The sequence below is a fragment of the Eptesicus fuscus genome, chromosome 17 (genome assembly GCF_027574615.1).
Source record: "Eptesicus fuscus isolate TK198812 chromosome 17, DD_ASM_mEF_20220401, whole genome shotgun sequence".
Classification (NCBI taxonomy): domain Eukaryota; kingdom Metazoa; phylum Chordata; class Mammalia; order Chiroptera; family Vespertilionidae; genus Eptesicus; species Eptesicus fuscus.
This window is the reverse complement of record NC_072489.1, coordinates 55133447-55153852: the sequence shown is the minus strand read 5'-3', so window position 1 is coordinate 55153852 and position 20406 is coordinate 55133447. Positions and strand designations below refer to the sequence as shown.

General features: G+C 43.5%; 1 protein-coding gene across 3 annotated transcripts in view; it reads left to right on the top strand.

The window, feature by feature from the left end:
• The first annotated feature begins 13061 nt into the window (after nt 1-13061).
• CACUL1 (CDK2 associated cullin domain 1) overlaps nt 13062-20406 on the top strand; it is a 46074-nt gene continuing 38729 nt past the window's right edge. The window contains exon 1 of one of the 3 annotated variants that reach the window (XM_054729376.1): nt 13062-13820. In XM_054729376.1, coding sequence (XP_054585351.1) covers nt 13466-13820 — 355 coding nt within the window. In that variant the 5' untranslated portion in view covers nt 13062-13465. The remainder of the gene's footprint in view (nt 13821-20406) is intronic. The other 2 variants (XM_054729377.1, XM_008144355.3) reach the window with 2 other exon arrangements.

The window sequence follows — 20406 nt, the reverse complement described above, 5'->3', positions numbered from 1 at the left end:
TCGCCCAGGTCGTGGTATTTTGTGGAAGAGCCACACTCAAGGGGTCAAAGAGCCGCATGTGGCTCGCGAGCCGCAGTTTGCCGACCACTGGACTAAGTGGATGTAGGATGGTTGCTGCAGCCCCAAGCTTCCCCATGTCCCCAGAAGAGGACAGTCCTTCCTTGCATCCACGGAGCCTCTAGTTGGCGTCTCACGACTCCTTGGCCAGGCTTGCAGCCCATTCCCAAGTCAACTCCTGTTCCTAAGGAATCTCCATTGGCTTGGGAAAAAATCTAGATTCATTCTGCAGAGCCTTTCCTAGAATCCATGGTTGCCTGATGCCTGCCTTCAAATGAGTAGAGGCTATGGGGACAATGAGTGACTGTTAGGCTCCCAATGGTCAATGCCTGGAGCCAGTGTGGACACGCTCTCGGCAGGTCTGGCTGAACCCAGCCCGGTCTGCAATATCATGACCAAAGGAATCCAACTGCAAATAATTGCTTCTTGACTCTCCATCAGATAAATGCCATCTCCGTGTTCCTGCGGACTAAGCTTGAGCATTGTCTGTAGTTGCTGTTGGCAGTCTAAGGTATAGTTAAGAAGGGAGAAAGAATGGAAACGAGAGGGCCTTTTATATATTTTTTAAAATTTTTATTGATTTCAGAGGGGGAGGGAGAGAGAGAGAGAGGGGAACATCAATGATGAGAGAGACTCATTGGTCGGCTGCTTCCTGCATACCCCCCACTGGGGATCGAGTCTGCAACCCCAGGCATGTGCCCTGACTGGGAATCAAACTATGATCTCCTGTTTCATAGATGGATGCTCAACCTCTGAGCCACACCAGCTGGACAAGAGAGGGTCTTTTAAAATATGATGAAGGCAAGCTGATTGGAAGGTGAGAGAAGTGTATATGGCTGTGGCCAAACTGCCCTAGTTGTCTCTGGAAAATATTGAGAGATTTGCCTTGGAAAGAAAGAGAGAAGGGGATGGGCCCTCAGCATTTCAGGACTACTCCCAACAGTCCCCCGAAATGGGTATTATCTGACCCAAACGCCACTGTTCTGCTGTACCAGGCTGTGTCTAGGAGTGACCATCCTCTTGCTGGCCGACCACCCGAGGCTCCTGCTTCTCTCTGCTGCCCTGTGTGACCCACTTCTGGACAATGGGGCTATGTGGACCTGGGGTCAGACTTCCTGTGCTCACATTCCAGGGCTTCTCACACCTGACCTGGGGAATTTCCTTCAGCTCCTTTAGCCTCAGCTTCCTCATCTGTCAAACTCTAACTCAAATGTTCTAGTGAGGATGAAATGAAGTAATCCATAGAAAATGCATAGCACCGTGTCTAACAGATAGATAACAAGCAATGAGTATTTGTTATCTTTATCACTGTTATCAGTAACCTTATTATTACTGATATTATTATTATTCATGGTGTCCTGGGCCACATGGACAAGCTGGCCAAGGCTGTGGCTGTCATGACGGCCAGCCTCCTTTGCACGATTGGTTTGGAGGGTGGCTCTGAGTCTAGAGGAAAAACAGCTCCTGGTATGGGCCTCGCACATAGTAAATGCATGGCAGCTGCTAGCTGCCTTCCCTGCCCTAGGATTATTAACCAGCTCAGCGGTCTTCCCATGTTCTCTCCTGTCCCCTTGGGGACATTGTCTTTCCGAAGAGAGGTTTCCATTTTGAATCTCTGCACAGACAGCCTCTGCTTCCTTATAAAACACATTCCTCAGAACGTTGGGATAACTGAATGCGTGCAAGCGAACAATGGAGCCACCTGGTTATAAAAGGCCGTTCCATTCTCAGAAAGCTGAACATATTACAAAATCCTCGATCACAACTGTTTTTTGTCGACAGGTCTTGATCGTATCTTGTTGCCTTTTGAACCTAATTTTGTTCTTTTACTTTGCAATTACACACGTGAGTAACCAAAACCCAGTGCATGGCTGATAGCGATTAGAGTTTCTGTTTGCAGCACTTTTAATGGTTTCCATCTGTGTCTAAATGGGATTAACTTTATAGCTTTTTAAAATCACTGGTATCAGTGCATCCAGTTTTCCATTTTCTACTCATTTTTACCAAACAATAAGGTAAAAACATGCAATTTTCATAAACATACACTGTTTTCCAGATAATCAAAGGGAGCTGCCAAAATTGACCTGTTGGCTGGCAAGAGGCACCCCTGTGCCAAAGCTAAAATGTTTGGGTTTAGAGTATGACAGGCAGTTTTGGGTATACTGTATGAAAATGTCGATTGTGGGAACTCCCTTCTATTTGCTTGATGGGCTGCTGCCTGATTCATGAATCATTCAATGAAACCAATTAGGTCTTCAAAAAAATTTAAGAAAATTTGATTGTGTGTGAAACATGGAGTTGGTTTCTGCCCCTTCTTAAATATGACAAGATAGATACTAACTCCTATCAGTGATTGGTGTGGCCTCTGCCCAGGGCGAATCCATTGAGAGTGTTGGCCCCAAGATCATGAAGCATCTTGGTCCAACCTCCTGGAATGCCAATGAGAATTTCCTGGATTGACTGGCCATGAAAAACCAGGTGTTTTGTGCTCACTGCTGCCAACCACAGACATGCCCATAGGACATGGCAGTGCTGGCTGATGGCAGAGGCCAGTCCTGAATTTCAATCCCGGGAAGGCTTCACTTTCAGACCACAGCTGTGTTAGGCCCAGGTGTTCCCTTCCCCTAAAACTCCATTGGGATTGGATGCACTGGATCGTCCAATGCTGTTTTATCACCCAAAGTGCAAACAATTCCTTTTAATAACCTGAGTTCTCATTTCCAAACTTCTCTGTAGTCTCCCCTGGAACAATCCTTTAGCCCTTTCTCCCTTTACAGTCCCTTTCGCTGCACCTTCTAGAACACTTGCTCTGTGGTCAGCACATTCTTTGTATTGTTTCCTCAAATACTCTCCCATGTCTTTGCCTTAACTCAAAACTTAGCTGAGCACAGCCTCCCTTAGCCCTGAGCACAGCCTCCCTGAGGCCTCTGAGCACAGCCTCCCTGAGGCCTCTGGAGGGGACACTTAGTCCTCATACCCTGCATTTCTCCAATGGGGAGGCGGTCTTGCTGTCCTTGTTCCATTCCATTCCTTCCTTTTCCCTCCTGTGGGCTCCCCTGAGGCTCACACCATTGGATTTTCCCACCACACCTCCTCATGGTGACCATCTCCCGGGTGCTACTACCTTCTCACTTTCACTTCTGGATAACCTTTGTCGTCACGTCCACTCCTGCCGTGAGGGAAATTTCAACAGCCACGTGGATGGCCCTTCAGTCCTCTGACTCTATGTCCCTGGTCTCCTCACCAGGCCCAGTTCTCATATTTGCGGGAAGATAGAAAGGGAGGCTCATCTGTAAGTCTGAATGTTTAAATGTTATACATCCAGCTAACAAACTATTAAATGGCACGTATCCTCTTCCACTTCCTTGCTAAATACACCTTCATATGATGACAAAAAATATGTGAAGTTAGGGTAAAATGTCAAAGATGACTGAATTTAATTGTTTTTGTGTGTCTGGGTGCTCTTTCCAGGAGTTTATCATTAGGATAAGTAATAAAATAAAGTCATGCATAATTAATAAATTATACTTACTCCATAAAAGTTAATTTTTTAAGATTCATCTAAGTAAGTTACTAATTATGTTGTTACAATCAAGACTTGCACATAATTTCTGTTCTTTTGAGAGTAATGACTAATTAGAGAAACTTCTGGGGATATTGTGATTCCTAGGGTGTTTTTCATTAATTTCAAAAATGGGGAAACTGCTGGGTGGCTCAGTTGTTTGAAGCGTCATCCCGTACACCAAAAAGGTTTCAGGTTCGATTCCCAGTCAGGGCACATACCTTGGTTGCGGGTTTGATCCCCAGTCTGGGCGCATATAGGAGGCAACCTTGGTGTTTCTCTCTCGAATAGGTCGGTTCCCCCCGCCCTCCCCTCTCTGTCAACATATTCTCAGGTGAGGGTTTAAAAAAAAGGAAAAACCGTGTTTGGCTGAGGTTGAAACAACTGAAATTGCCAATTAAATTCTTACATTGGAAATGAACCATGAATTTAATATATCATGTTCATGTGATCATGATACATCATGAGTTTAATATATCATGTTTAATATATAACATTTTGATGGGGTTAGGTTGTAATAATTAAGTATTGTCACAGAAAATAGTATAAAATATCTTTATTTTATATAAATTGCTATCACCAATATCAGGAGTTTCATTGTCTCTTAAAAGCAATATCAAGATCCATACAGTATTTTAAATTATTTTCCTTTCAAATCCTTCAATGATGGGATACAATAAGAAAACTGACAAAGCATCATGGTTTTGATCTATACTGGCCAAAAATAGTCTCTATAGAAATTAATTTTGAGAAATTTTGTATGAGTCTTCTTCATAGTTATGCAAACATTTTTGTTTCCTTTAAAATTTTCTTTAAATATTAAAAAATATAAAGAAAATATTTTCAAAAGTGAAATAGACAAACTTAACTCTATATGGTTTTCTTTTGGAAGCAACAGTTCATAACAAGTAGCTGTGGATAGTGCAAATATAAAAGTAATTCCATTTTTCACTGAAGATGACAATTCACTATATCTGAGGATCTTCTAATATTTCACTTAACTCTTCAAGTGCATTTCATCTATCTTGTTTAAATGAAATCAAATAGCTGTAACACAGAGAGTAGCTCCAAGACCAGGAATTAGAACATGCAAATGGACACTTGGCACAACTGGGAAGTGATGCTTTGTTATGTAAGAATCTATTGCATTAATGGCACGTGGAAAGGTTCTCAGAATTTAACTTGTTTTCTCTTTTACTTAAGTGCTTTTGTGCTCAAATCCTCCCTGCACTCTGATATGCCACTGTCTTGTGTGTGGGTGGTAGGTACCATCCAGAAAGGTTGTTGTGAGGATCTGAGGTGTAGAGAAGCAATCCTGATCGCTTAAATCAAACATTCTACCTTTTGGTGCAGACCTATCCTGTTGGTTTCTTGATTAAGGACAGCCATCTTGCAATAGCTCTTCAACCTCATGGAGGTTACCTTTTCTCTAGCCACCTGCCCCATATACCTTTACTTTCTTATCCAGCTAGGAGTTCATGGCAGATTCATCATTTCCATCACTCGGCCACCTCTCCTTCCATTGTACCACCTGATAAAACTCCAGCTTTGTATGAACATGATGATCTATTCCGGTCTATATCAGAGCAGCTGAGTCATCTTTTAAACCTTTCTTTCCCTCACCTTCAATATTTAGGGCATCAAGTCCTGTCCACCCTAACCCCCAAATGAAGTTGCATTCTACTACTTCTTTCTGTCCCCACTACCGTCCCACTGGTCCACACCATCATCATCTCTTGACTGAAGTATTGCCATAACTCTCACATTGGTCTTTCTTTTTACTTTTTCTTTCCTGCAGATCACGTTCTTTAGGGCAGTTGGTTGCCCTTATAAATTGTAAGTCACATCTTCCTTACCTCTTTTCCATTCAAACAGAAACACTGAATCCTCAATTGGACGTACAAGGACATGCATGACCTGGCTATTACCTACCTTTCCTTCATGTGCCATAGCCTTTCCCTCTCCTTCACTCATTTCCAGTCTCATTACCTTTCTTGCAGTTGCTAGGTGATGCCAGATGCCTCCTGTCACGTTTCTTCTGCTTGGAAAGTTCTCTTTCTAACTTGTTGACTGGCTAACTTATAACCAGCCTTTCACCTTAGCAGAAATATGCTTTTTAGGAAGTTTCTCCTTGGTCACCCAAAGTAAAATAATTTTCTCTGTTTTTGCCCTCTCCTAGTAATCCTACCTAATAATAGAGTAATATGCAAATTGACCGTACCTTCGCTACACCCACAAGCCACGCCCACCAGCCACACCCACCAGGAAACCGTCACAGGGACGTTGGGGTGCGGCGGAGGCTTTCCCGGCCTTGGGCACCAGCGGGGAGCCTGCACGGATCGCAGGCAACGACCAGGGGGTCGGCTCCTAAGATCCGTAGCAGGGACGCTGGGGTGCAGCAGAGCCCAAGGCCGCCGCCCGGGGCCAAGCCCCGACCCTGAAAGAAGGCAGAAGGCGGTGGCCACAGCCAAGGCCTGGGTCCCCGGTGCTGGCAGAAAACTGGTGCAGGCAGCCAGGTGAATGAAGGTCTATTGCACGAATCTTCGTGCAAACGGGCTGCTAGTTTCCTTCATAATGCTTGTCATGGGTTTGCCTAATGTGGTTAATTGCTTAATACTTGGCACCTCAGTGGAATGGAAACTCCATGAGGGGCAGAAGCCCTTTCGTCTGTTTACTCCTGCAGCCCCAGCACAGTGCCTGCACAAATATTTGTGAATGACAGAGTGAAAGGGACAGGCCTGCAACAGAGTGCTGGTGGGAAAAGCTTTTGTTCTATAGCCTCCTTCAGCCTAAAATCATTTCCTTCAGCGCCTAACTTCATCAGTTATGGAGAAAACCTGCATCATTATCTCTGTTCCCCAGCTAGGATGGAATTTAGGATTCAAACGATAAGCTGTAAAAGGAAGGAACAAAATCCAATATGGAAAGAAATACCAAATAGAGAATACTCCCCCGAGTGGCTACACATCTTCACTGTAAGCAGTAATCTCTGTGTTCAGCTATTGAGACTAGAGTTATTTACATGTTTCTAATCCTCTTACCTTCTAATCAAGATCATTCCAATAGCTTTTCATTTAGACTTTCAATTGCGTTATGCATTCACAGGCATTTCTTTGTCAAGTGCTGTATTGGTGCCATTATAATCTCCTGGGGCTTAAACAAGTATTCATTCTTCTTACTTCTAATATAGTTCAGCTCTATCAGAGCTACGTTTTTAAGTTTTCCATGCTAATGCCTTCATGCAACTAATAGTAAATTTAAAATGAAAATAAATCACCTATATGTCTGAATGTTGTCTATCACAATCTTCTCTGATTTAATTCGTTTTTACTTGGCTACTTAGAGAGGCATGTACAGTTTTTGGATTTTTTCATAAGACTTTTCTTCTCTTCTTTCCTCTTCTCACTCTCCTCTGAGCAATTGTATTTTACTAAGAATTATGTGAGATAGGATAGGAGAGATGAAAAGAATTATGTGGGATAGGGTTAGAGAGATGAAAAGCTGTAAAAATGGCAATAATAAACTTTGCTTTTCCTTAAGGAAAAATGTATCTCATAGTACAGGCTATGTTTTAAGAGCTGATGAAAGGAAAAAAGGACTGTTGATGTGAAATAAGATTTAAGATAGATTTGAGTTAGTTATGCATTTATTCATTTAAAAATATTGAACATTTGCAATGAAATATTCTGTGGGAAAAGTGACATTAAGGCATTTAAAGCCATACAAATAGTAATTCTTAGTGACAAAGTCTTTGTGCCACACCTCACCCCAAGTTTTAACTATTTTTAGACAATTAACCCCATATATATTTTATAGTTAAATAAACACAAGTTGCCTGGCCGGTGTGGCTCAGTGGTTGAGCATCGACCTATGAACTAGGAGGTCATGGTTCCATTCCCAGTCAGGGCACATGCCCAGGTTGCAGGCTTGATCCCCAGTAAGGGGCATGCAGGAGGCAGCCAGTCAATGATTCTCTCTCATCATTGATGTTTCTATCTCTCATTCTCCCTTCCTGTCTGAAATCAATAAAATATATTAAAAAAAACCCCACAAGTGCCCTGACCGGTGTGGCTCAGCGGATAGAGCGTCGGCCTGCGGACTGAAGGGTCCCGGGTTCGATTCCGGTCAGGGGCATGTACCTTGGTTGCGGGCACATCCCCAGTGGGGAGTGTGCAGGAGGCAGCTGATGGATGTTTCTCTCTCATCGATGTTTCTAACTCTCTCTCCCTCTCTCTTCCTCTCTGTAAAGAATCAATAAAGTATATTTAAAAAAAAATGAAAAAAAAATGAAAAAAAAACCCACAAGTATGTCTTTCTTGATTCTAATTTTGCATAAATATATTGATAATTCATAATTATCAATTGATGATTCATAATTTTGCATAAATATATTGATTAGGGAGGTATTTCTGAAGGGGAGGGAGTGGAGAGGTTGGCATGAGGTTGTGTAATGGATAGGCTCCAACAGATTAGGTACTTGGGCTTATAATGGGCATTGTTGCCCACCCAGCACTCATTTAAACCTCCCATTTTAACCCTAGTTTTTGTTCTTGCATCTTCCCTTCTCAGCCAATGTACTTAAGGAGAAGCTGATCCTACTCTGAATTCCAGGGGTAGGCCTTATTGGAATAAATCCCAACTCTTGCCAGTAAATGGCTCTGGAACACAGGTCTAAATATTGGTTTAGGAATGGGCCAATGAGACATTGAGAGGAAGTTTACTGAGAGTTTTTGGGAAAGAACTTCATCTTGACATTGTTGACTAGGTGTAAGAGGCCTGGGGCCTTTGCTGGCAGTCTGAGGATAACGCCTGCATAAGGGGAGATGAGGACAAAGAGCATGGCAGAGAACAGAGCTGACTGAACTACGCCTTCGCCTTTGCCCTTCCTACACCTTATTATTGAGCCAATGAGTACCCTTGATTTAAAAGCAATTCTTACTTGAGATTTCTATTTCTGGAAGCCAAAACAAACGTTTTATCATATAGGATTCCAATGTATACTTCCTTAATGTTGTTTGTGGTTTGTTTGTTTTTTAAACTATAAGGTTTGGAATATTGTTCTGATTGTAAAACTAATACATGCTCATTGTAGAGAACATAGAAAACGTTGACAGATACCAAGAACCATTAAATCCACTCAGCATCTCCTTACCTAGGTACCTGCTATTAACGTTTGGAATTAGTCTTTTCTTTACATAAACAAACTTACATATATATTTTACATATATATTTATCCTTCTTTAGAGGAACTCACAGCCTAGTGGGAAATAGGAAACAAACAAACCAAAAAGCCAAACAGATTAATATCTGTGACTATGCACAGTTGTAGTAATTATAACTGCCCAATATTGTTGAGTCAATGACTGATGATGGTAACGCTTTTCCCCATCTCCATGTACCAGAACAAATCATCGAAGATTTTAAATAATAACTATTCAGATATGTTTTTAAGTGTAAAATAATAAAGTCTCATAATGTCCATAAAATCAACCAGTTATCAATATGTACATTTGACTTCCCTTCAGTAGATGGTGTTTCTTCTTACTTATGGCAGGTTGCACCCTGTCAGTCACTGCTTTGGCCCAGTCATCATTAGATTTTTTTCATTGTTGGGGAGAAAGACACCTTCCTCTATCCTTCAATGTTCTTTTCACTCGTCTAATAATGAAATATACATGAGAGAGAGTGACAAGAGAAAATAAATCAAATTTAATTACGTATGTACACACAAGAGAGTCAGAGACACCACATACATGAGAGGTTCAGGGACAGAAAGTCCCTGAGCTGAGGATGAAGATGCCTTGTGGCTTCAGAGGGGAGTAAGGTAATATGCAAAATGATAAGATCAGATGTTCAGTAATTAGTAATTTGCCATGCCCTATGGATAGGTCATTGAAAGTTATTTTTGATTAATAACTCTTATTATGGGCAAGGCCCTAATTTTATTTATTATAGGTGGTTAAAGTGTGTGTGGGGGAGACAGAAGTTTCTTTTGAGCCTACAGGATTTCAGTTTTTTTAGCTCAAAATAATCCACTTATCACAAAGGCACATCTTAGGGTGACTCTTTCTGAACTCTGATACCATAGTGGTGTATCTAACCAATTATAGTAAAAATGAATGTCTTATATTGATCATTCTGGCAGTACAATGTGAAGGGTTTAGTGTTTACCAGTGTGCTGGGTACAAATCCCTGAAGTAGGGCCTTACTGGAATGGAAGTCATCTTACCTAATAATAGAGAAACATGTAAATTGACCGTACCTCCACTATGCCCACAGCCAATCAGAGTGAGTATGCAAATTGACCCAACAAAGATGGTGGTTCATTTCCATACATATCTGGGTCCCGGGAACCTCCTTGGCACCCAGGTCATTCCCAGCCAGCCATTGGAGGGGTGGGGGGTGGGGGGGGGGGGGCCCTTCCCAAGCCTAAAGCCTGGGCGGCCCTAGCTGGTGATCAGAGGGGCGGGGGGGGGAGGGGCCGAGTCTGGGATCAGAGGGAAGGGGAAAAAAATCAATGGAAACATATCCTCAGGTGAGGATAAAAAGAAAAATAAAGAAGAAATGTCATATCCTATGAAAGACACATCTTGAAAATACCTAAAGAAAGTGTCATTTTTTCATGGTGAAGGGACTGGAGTCCATGTTGATGAAAATACCTTGGCGGCTGCGGTGACTGACAGTGGCTGCAGCAGTGGGGTGATGGGGCTGGCACCTTCCCCTGATCAGCCCAGTCACCTCCCGCAAAGGGAGGCCAGACTGTGGCTTAGGTCCGCTCCCAACAGGGAGCGGGCCTAAGCCATCAGTAGGACATCCCCTGAGGGCTCCCAGTATGTGAGAGGGGGCAGGCTGGGCTGAGGGACCCTTCCCCAGTGCACAAATTTTGTGCACTGGGCCCCTAGTCTATATATATAAAAGCCTAAGCGACCATTAGGACCGGAACGACTGGTCAACCAGTTGCTATGACGCGCACTGACCACCAGGGGGCAGACGCTCAATGGAGGAGCTGCCCCCTAATGATCAGTGCACTCCCACAGCCAACTCCCATGGCTGGCCAACCTCCCGTGGCTCCTCCTCTGCCCAGCCGGTCCCCGCATCAGCCCCGATGGGGGGGGGGGGGCGTGGCCGGCCAACCTCCTGTGGCCCCTCTCCCCAGCCGGCTTTGAGGGCTCCCCCACTCCCCATGGGCCTCGATCGCTGGCCAAGCTGAGGGACCCCACCTGTTCATGAATTGCTATAGTAGTACCAATCCCTTTATTTCTAAATGTCTTCTAATTTCCATTTTGATTTTCTGACCCATGAGTTGATTGGAAGAGTAGAAATATAGGAGTTTACCTGTTATCTTTTGGTGGTTGATTTCTAACTAAACTACCTAGTGGTCAGAGAATGTAGTTGCTATGATACCAATACTTAGTCATGTAGAGAGACTTGCTTTATGAGCCAGTATGTTTACTTTCTGTAAATGTTTCACATATTCTTGAAAGGAATGTATATATCTGCAGTTATTGAGTGTAATGTTTTACATGTATTCATCAAATCAAGTTTGGTAATTGTATTGTTATTTAAATCTTCTAAGTCCCTTAAAGATTTTTTGGTGCTCTTGATCCATGTGTTAGTTCAAAAGGGAGGCTTTGAACAACAGAAATGTATTCTCTGACAATTCTGGAAGCTAGAAGTCCGAAGTCAAGATATCAGCAGAGTTGCATTCTCTCTGGAGTCTCTAGGGAAGAACCCATTCTTTGTTTCTCCCAGCTTTTAGTGGCTGTCAGCATTTGGGGGTGTGTGTGTGGCTTCATCGCTCCAATCTCTGCCTCTGTAGTCACATTGCCTCCCCCTCTTCTCTGTCTTACCTTCTGTCTCAGATCTCCCTCTGCCTTCCTCTTTCGAGGACCCCTGTCATTGGATTTATGATCCACCTGGATAATCCAGAATGATCTTCTCAAGATCTTTTATTACATCTGCAAAGAACCTGTTTCCAAATAGAGTAACATGCACAGGTTCCAGGGATTAGGACATGAATTTATCTTATGGAGGGTTACCATGAACCCACTGCAATCTAATAGAGAGATGTGTGAAAATCATCTGCTCTGATGGTAGATTTCTTTCTTCTTGTACTTGCCAATTTTTGCTTTATGTCTTTTGTGAACGTTATCAGACACATTTATGCTTTTTATCTCCCTTGTGTATTGAATCTTTTATTATGTAAAGACCTCCATCTCCAGTCACACACCCATCCACCTACCTAGAAAGTCCATTGATGACAAACTCAGCTATTAGTCTGAAAAGACTAATTCTTCCTCCTTCTATTGTTTTTGTTGTTGTGGCTGGGCATAGAATTTTACATCCCCCCCGCCCTCAGTATTCCATTCAATTGTCTTTTACTTAAAAATGTCCCCCCTTAGTTTGTATTCCCAAAATGTCCAGGCCCAGAGAATTAAAAACATGTGCTGATTTTAAAAAAATGTCTTTAATTAATATAAGGGAGCATTGTCTGAAATTCATTCCAAGTTATTGATTAAAAAAACATTCCATTAGGATTGTGCAGAATATATTGGGAAACTATATAGAAAAATGCTGAAACAAATGAGGACACTGAAGTACATTGGACAATTTCTTAGTGGCTGAAGTGATTCTTCACTTCTCACTAATTACGTATTTGTGGAAATAAAGATTTATTATCTGCTAGCTTAAATGTAATAAAGGGTTTTTCTAGGCACTCCTTAGCACCAGTAGTTAGAACGAATCCCACAATAAGCAATTGTAACGTATTTTGATATTACTGCTATTGCTATAATTTGAGAATGCAGAGGAATTTTTAAAAAAGGAGAGTTACGTAATCTTTCTCTCACCCTCAACTCTTACTCTCAATCTTGTAGTCTGATTTGTGAAATAGGGCACGGAGCTTGGTATTTTAAGTTTGCTAAAATTTCTGGCTTCAATGTATAGAGGAGTTAGAAACTTAAAAAAACATATCCATGAATATTTCCAACGCATTGATTTTTTTTTTTTTTAAGTCACCCTGCTAAGTTTCAGTTTTTATTCTCGGTTTTGAGGTTTGGGTGGTGTGGGCTAAGGCCGCGAGCAGCCCCATAAAGGAACGTTTTCAATGGGCGACTCGAGCACTGTGGTGGCTCCCCGGCTCCGTCCCCAAACCAAGGCCGGGCTGCGAGGCCCTGGACGGTGCGAAGGCCCGGCAAACCCGGTGAGCCCCCCAAAACCACCACCGAAAGGGTGGCGGGTGGCACTAGACTGCCGGCTGGGGTTGGCATTCAGCTGTCGGAGGCGGCCAGGCTCTCGGTCGTCAGGGCAACCAGACTGCGAACGCGCGTGCGCAGCCAAACTCCCTTGTGACGAGAGGCCGGGCCGGGGGCGAGGCCGGGCCGGGGGGCGGGGCCGACGAATGCTCACCCCGACCCATCGCCCCTCCGAGTGCAGCCCCGGCCGGGGCGGGGCGAACCCTCTGCCCTATTGCTTGGGGGTGACTCACAGCTCCCGCCCCTTTTCTCTTTGCTTTCTCGCACCACGTGCTCTCCGGGCCGCGCCTCCAGCAGCTGCCCTTCCCAACTGCCTGTTGGAAGCTGCTGTAAAATGTCGTGAGGGGCGTTGCCGCTTTACGGTCGCCTCTCCCAGACGAGCGCCCGGGAGCGCCCACCGCCGTCAGCCCCGTCTCCCAGAGTCAGCCCGGCCGGAGAGTGAGCGACTCGGCGCCCCGCCGCCCTCCCCGCCGCGCCCGTTCCGGCCCCCGGCGATGTGACGGCGAGGAGGCTGCGCTGCCCCCTGGCCCGGGGGTCGAGACGGGCGGCAGGTGCCTGTGAGGCAGGCGGGCGGGTGCTGGGGGCCGGCAGGATGGAGGAAAGCATGGAAGAGGAGGAGGGGGGCAGCTACGAGGCGATGATGGACGACCAGAACCACAACAACTGGGAGGCTGCGGTGGACGGCTTCCGGCAGCCCCCGCCACCCCCCTCGGCGATCCCAGCCCCTGCCCGCGAGCCGCCGGGGGGGCCGCTGCTGGCGGTGCCAGCGGTCTCGGTGGACAGGAAAGGCCCCAAGGAGGGGCTCCAGCTGGGGCCGCCACCGCCGGAGTCCAATGGGGTGATCATGATGGTGAAGAGCTGCGACGCGGCCGCCGCCGCGGCCAAGGCGGTCCCCGCCCCCAACCCCGGCTCCACCATCAACATCAACACCTCCACCTCCAAGTTCTGTGAGTCCCGCCGCCCCCGGCAGCCTCGGCTTCCCTCCTCCCCACCCGGACGCCGCACCCACCCTTTTTCGGAGCAGCCCCGCTTCCTTTGTTTCAGGCCCGGGTCTCCCCTCCCCTCTCTCGTCCCCGCCTCCCTCCTCCCCGCCCCCGTTCGGTGGCTGCGGCCCGGGCGTCTAGGGTTACCTGGCCCCGAGCGGAGCCCGGTGCGCACCCAGCCCGACTTCTGCGGACGCGAGCCTTGTCGCCGCCGGCTGTCACTCAACGCGAGGAAGCTCTGCTCCTCTCCGTACCCCCTTGAAGTTTCACCCTCAAACGTGAGAGGAAAATAAGGCAGTTTGAGTTTCCATAGGGAGAGGCCTTCCGTCTTTTTTTGTGTTTTTTTTTCCCCCCCTTTTTGCAGCCAGAGAGGAAAATCTGGCAACTTCTGTTCTTGCGCTTTTAGCCAGTCTGCGTTAAACAAGTCGGGGGTTAAGAAAGCTGACCGGACCTGCACCCGTTCTTTCTCTTCTCCAGTGTCTGTACACCTTCTGCATCCTAATAGGAACGTGCATGAGTTGCTTCTTGAGTCAACCCATGCAGCGGGGAGCTGTGACATCCGTTCTGAAGCTCGTAATCTATAACATTATTTTCAAAGTCTACACTGATAAGAGTAAGCCATTGAGCATGTGCCCCGATCCAAACTTCGGTTGCGTGTTGGATTTTTTTTTTAGCGATTTGCCTCAACGTGCTGTTGCGGGCAGAAAAAAATTAAGACCAAAAATCTGGAATCCGAAACTGCCCCCGATCGGGAGGTATGCTTACATAGTTAGGGGGGGGGAAAAAGTGTTTTTGCTTTGAGAGGGTTTTTTGGGGGTGTGTGAAAATGGACCATCATAGACAGATTTTTCTCTTCTATTAATAACTGCAGTTTTTGAATGGCATCTGGTAAAGCAACTGGAGATGGCATTTCTAGTTACTAATTTTATCAAACTGCACCAGGAATTGTCCAATTAGCATTGCAGAAAATGATGGCCTTGATTCAGATATATAATCACTGCCTTACACTTTTGTGTGTGTGTGGGAACAGCTCCTAACCATACATCTTCAAGATACTGCTTTAATCAAAGACATTCATGTGTAGGTATGATTGGTTTTAAGTTTGCTAAAATTTCTGGCTTCAATGTATAGAGGTTGTAAAGATTTGTATTTGATTTTTTTCCTGTTATGCATGCATGAGAATAATACTTACGTGTATAGTTAGTTTGTGTGTTGAAATTTGTGTGGTGAAAGTAGACCTTGGACAGAGTGGCAGGGTGACTTACCTAAATGCTGAAGGAAGCTTGCTTTAGTGCTTACACAAAGTTCACTTGAGTTCAAAAAACAACATAAAAAAAGCAGAAATTAGTGAAATTAAGGAACAAGTGACTTGCCAAACCAAAAGATTGTTCTTTGAAAATTAATAAGCTAGACAGACCTGTGTTTAACAAGATTGACAAGGAAAAATGATTGCAAATAAAATAAGTGAAAAGGGGAAATAACTACAAACATGAGATTTAAAACATAATTTTATGAATTTCTGTAGGTTAATAAACTTGAAAGCCTAGATGAAATGTATAAGTACTTAGAAAACTGTAAACTCTGAAAGTTGGTAACAGAAGAAAAAGATAGCTTGAACTGCTTAATAAATATTTAACAAACTGAAATGGTAAAGACCTCCCCTTTCAAAAACTCTGGACCCAGATAATCTTATAAGTGTGTTGCATTGAACTTTTAGATACTAATACTTAATTCATTTTTACAAGTTATTCATTTTTACAAGTTGTTCTGGGAAACAAACAAAAAAAAAGAGATACCAAGTTCATTTTATGAGGTTAGTGAAATATGGGTTCTAAAACTAGATAAGGATAATATGAAAAAATTAGAGATCTGTTGCACTTATTAGCAAAGATATGAAAATCCTACACAGTATACTAGCTTTTAACACACTGTTGAGGCCCAACAGTGTGTTAAAAAATTATGATCTTTAGAGTTTGTTTTAGAAATGTAAGCATGGTTTAACATTTATTTATAATGTAATTTATCTCATTAATAGGCCAAAAGAGAAAAACCATGATTATCTTGATACCATAAAATTATTTAATAAGATCCAGCTCAAAATACAAGATAACTGTGTAAATGTCATTACCAAAAAGCTGCAACAAATAATACTTAATAGAGAAATTTTATGTACATTCACTTCAAGATGGGTAATAAGGATACCTCCATCACTATTACTGTTTAACATGATAAGAAAGGTCCTAGTTAAGACTATTATAAAGGGAAAAATAGGTATAAGGATAGGAAGGGAAATAATGAAATTCATTATTTGCAGATAATATTACATACTTATAAGAATTAGAATCAAGAGAGAAACTATTAGTAGGAGTTTATCAGGATTGGTGAATTAAAGATTAGCCTACAAAAGTTAATAGCATTTACTACACTAGCAAGCAAAGGTAAATATTGTATAAAATAACTAGAGGCCCGGTGCATGAAATTCATGCATGGGGGGGGGGGGAAGGGTCCCTCAGCCCAGCCTGCACCCTCTCACAATCTGGGCCCCTTGGGAGATGTTCGACTGCCATTGGGTGAGACCCAGACCCACCCGGCCCCACCCCTGTCATGTCCCCGGGATTGGGACGTAGTGTCCCTGGCTGGCGCCCCCACCCACTCACGAGTGCCTGCTGTGCAGGCAGCCTCCTGTTGATCGGTCGTTATGGCGTGAGGGCGTCATGACCATTAGCTTATTAGCTCTTTATTATATAGGATAGCAACAAAACTATAAAGTCTCTAGGAATTAACCTAAGAATACATAAAACTTTGAAGGAGAAACTTTAATAAGGAACTAGAAGAGGACCTAAATAAATAGAAAAACTTCATATTCTTGGGATAAGATTACTTATAAGAATGTCAGTTTTCTCCACTTTTAATCTATAAATTTAAAGTGCTGTCAAAATTCCAGTTGGTTTGTCTGACAAATGCGGTCCCCCAAATCTAAAATTTATATGGCAGGCAGGATAAAGCTTGTGAGTAGCTAAATCGGTCTTAAAGGTTTGCTTTAATGGGACTTGCCTAGCAGAAGTTAAAATATTGTTTCAAGGCTGTAGCAATAAAAACTAGTGTAAGAACAAGAGAACAAAAAATAGACCGGGGGAACGAGTTAGAAAGTAGAGACTTACCTGTATATGTTCAGAACTTAAAGGTGGCATCATAAGTCACCGGAGAAAGGAGTGATGTTGTTAGGGAGGTGGTTCTCTACATGAAGAACAAACCTACCACCACAAACAGGATGGACTCTGGATACATTAAAGATCTAAATGTGAAAGGGAAAACTGTAAAATTAATAGAAGACAGTGCTGAAGGTCTTTACCCAACGACAGAGTAGGACTTCTTAAACCTTTACAAACTGATAAAAGTGAAAAAGCAATAACTTTGATTATATAAAAATCAAGGATTTTTATTCAGCAAAAGACAGGTGAAGGAATGAGAGAACATATTAGCAGTGCCTAAAGTTAACCAGGGAATCAATAAAAGGAGGGCAGTGACACCTGTAGAAAAACGGGCAAAGGCTATTAATAAGTAGATGACAGAATAGAAAATCCTAACAAGCATAGAAAGAGATGTCTGAAATTATTAATCACATAATGCAAACTAAAACAGTGAGGCCATGTCTTTTTTTCACCTATTAGGTTGGGAACAGTGAGAAAGCTACATAATGTCAAGTGTGGGTGGGGATATGGGCTAGAGGAGGTGACAGTGTAGTGGACCTGTGAGGTGTGGAGGTGGCCAGGTCACTGTGGACCGGGTAATGAAAGAGCTGGAGAGTCGGTGTAGCTGTGAGCTATGGTGGTGAAAGTGGACTTTTGGGTGGTTAGGTGAAAACAGCTTCTGGTGATCTGTTTTGGAATAGATTTTTAAAAAATCATGTGTGAGCTTGGTCGATGCTTACTAGATGCTAGTTACTGTGTTTTGTTTCTGTAAAGAGATCATATCTGGAACGGCAGCTACAATTGTGGTCACCTGATTTGATTCACTATACATCCTTCAAGAGCTATCTCCTCTGCTCTGGCCAAATAGGCTAGTGCCGTGGTCGGCAAACCGCGGCTCACGAGCCACATGCTGCTCTTTGGCCCCTTGAGTGTGGCTCTTCCACAAAATACCACGGCCTGGGCGAGTCTATTTTGAAGAAGTGGCGTTAGAAGAAGTTTAAGTTTAAAATATGTGGCTCTCAAAGGAAATTTCAATCGTTGTACGTTGATATTTGGCTCTGTTGGCTAATGAGTTTGCCGACCACGGGGCTAGTGAAATCAGAATGCCATACAGTCACCACCCCTGTACCTTGCAAGTCTTTGCATTTACTGAAAGATAGTTCCTCTGCAGTTTCCTCAGGGATATGCTTTAGATTTATTATTTTGGTAGGAGGGGGCACAGCTAAGGGGGTTTACTTGTCCCTTCCTATACTGATGGCCCTTACTCACCCCTGAAGTTGAGATGAGACCTGGAACTTGGGGTTTGGCTCTACAAACTCTCACACCTCTAACCTTATTGCCAGAACCAGCAGCAGCAGCATAGCTTTTTCCTCGCTCTGACCTTCCAAATCTCACGCAGGTGTAATTATTTAGTTTAACTTTTTATACTGTGTCAGTCAGTTTTCTATGATGATAGTCACCAAATCTCAGGAGCTTACAGAACAACAAAGGTTTGTTTCTTGCTCATGTTACGTTAGTGGCTGACAGTTGACTGTGGCCCCTCACAAGTCCTCTCGTTCTGAAGAGCAGCTCTTTTCTGGGTCCCGTCATTCTTGGCAGAGGCAAAGAGAAGAGTGGCCAGAAACATAATGGCTTTTACAGCTTCTGCTCAAATGTCACATCTGCTCATTGTCCAAACGTATTAAACAGAATAGAATGGTTCCGTCTGAATGTGTTGGGGGGACTAGGGTAGGAGGATAAAAGGCAAAGAATGGATGGATGGGAGGGAGTGAGGGCGGGAAGGAAGGAAGGATCTTGAGTTGATTGATCATACTGTGCCGTGATCTCTTGAGAATTATTAACCCAGTGCACCAAAAGTTTCTATTCTCTAGAATTTTCAATTGAACTCCGTGAAATTATTATTTTTTTAAATTTCTGGTTCAAAAATGTGTTAAATATTGACTGTTGAATTGAATGAAATTAACTGATTTTTATTAAATCATAAATAAATTTGCCCTTTACTTGATCAGGTCCTGCCTGCCAGTTTTCATATTGGTAGATTGTTTTACAAGTGGATCACTTAATATATTCAGGTCTTAAAACACACACTGTCCGCAGCCTGTGGTGGTTATTTGGCATCTTCTTGCCTTCCGGGTTAGTGGGAGTCGTGCTGCAGCAAGCATCCCTATGCTATTGATCGACTGGCTGCATTCTGGAATCTTACTGGGGATCTTGTCTTGCCATTTTTTGATATGTATTACCCAAAGTGGCTTTGATGAAACTGTAAGAGACAGACATTGTAACGTTTATGTAAGCTCCAGTCTCAAATCCCTAAAGAGAATTGAATGCTGTTTACCTCCCCCTTAAACTGTAACACTGTAAGTTGTAGACCATTGTAATCACATTTTAAACTGTTAAGTGTTATATAAAAAATGCTGTTGATACCCTTCTGTAATATGTCTTGACAAGGCAAGCTGGCCTTTAATTTTTCTTACACTTTTGTGGACATTTGGCTATTAACCTCTGCAGATAGACTTACAGAGACATGTAATTTGTAGTTGCAGGTGTGCTGTCTAGACATCTGAATGGCATTTTACTCGACAAATATTTATTCTGTATGCCAAGGTAACAGTATAGCCTCTGGTGATGAATGAGACACAGTTTAGTGGAGGAGATAAAGGACAGGTAGTTATAATTAAGTTATGTATGCATATGGTAGCATAGAGGGAACAGAACGTTTATGAAACTGAATGGAAGTTTGTCAGGAGAATTGAGGATGACTTGAAGAGACTTTCTTGCAGAGGGAGCAGGCTGTGCTTAAGACCCAGAGTTGAAATTATTGTTGGAACATAAGGTGTGAGGCACATAGGGCATGGCGCAATTAAACGTGGATAGATAGAAAGGTCTAGAGAGAGGCCTGACCAGTGTGGCTCAGTGGTTCGAGCGTGGGCCCATGCACCAAAGGGTCGCGGGTTTGTTCCTGGCACGTGCCTGGGTTTTGGGTTTGCTCCCTGTCTCCTAGTCATGGGTGTGTGCGCGCGCGGAAGGCAACAGTCAGTGTGTCTTTCTCACATCGATGTTTCCCTCCCTCCCTCCCTCTCTTTCTGAAAGGCAATGGAAATCCTCTGGTGTGTATTAACAACAATAAAAAAGGTCTAGAGAGTGACAGGCATGCGTTCCATGTTAGAGGTAGGATTTTCTTCTATAGGAGCCACTAAAGGATGTCAAGGGAGTCAGCCTGGTGAAATTTGTCTTAGTGTGTTAGTTTAGATGAGAAAGGAGAGAGATTGGAGACCTAAAGACTAGTTAGTTAGTGGGTTGTAATTATTATCGTCTAGACAAGAGATGAAGGCTTGAACACATACAGCAAACATGTCAAA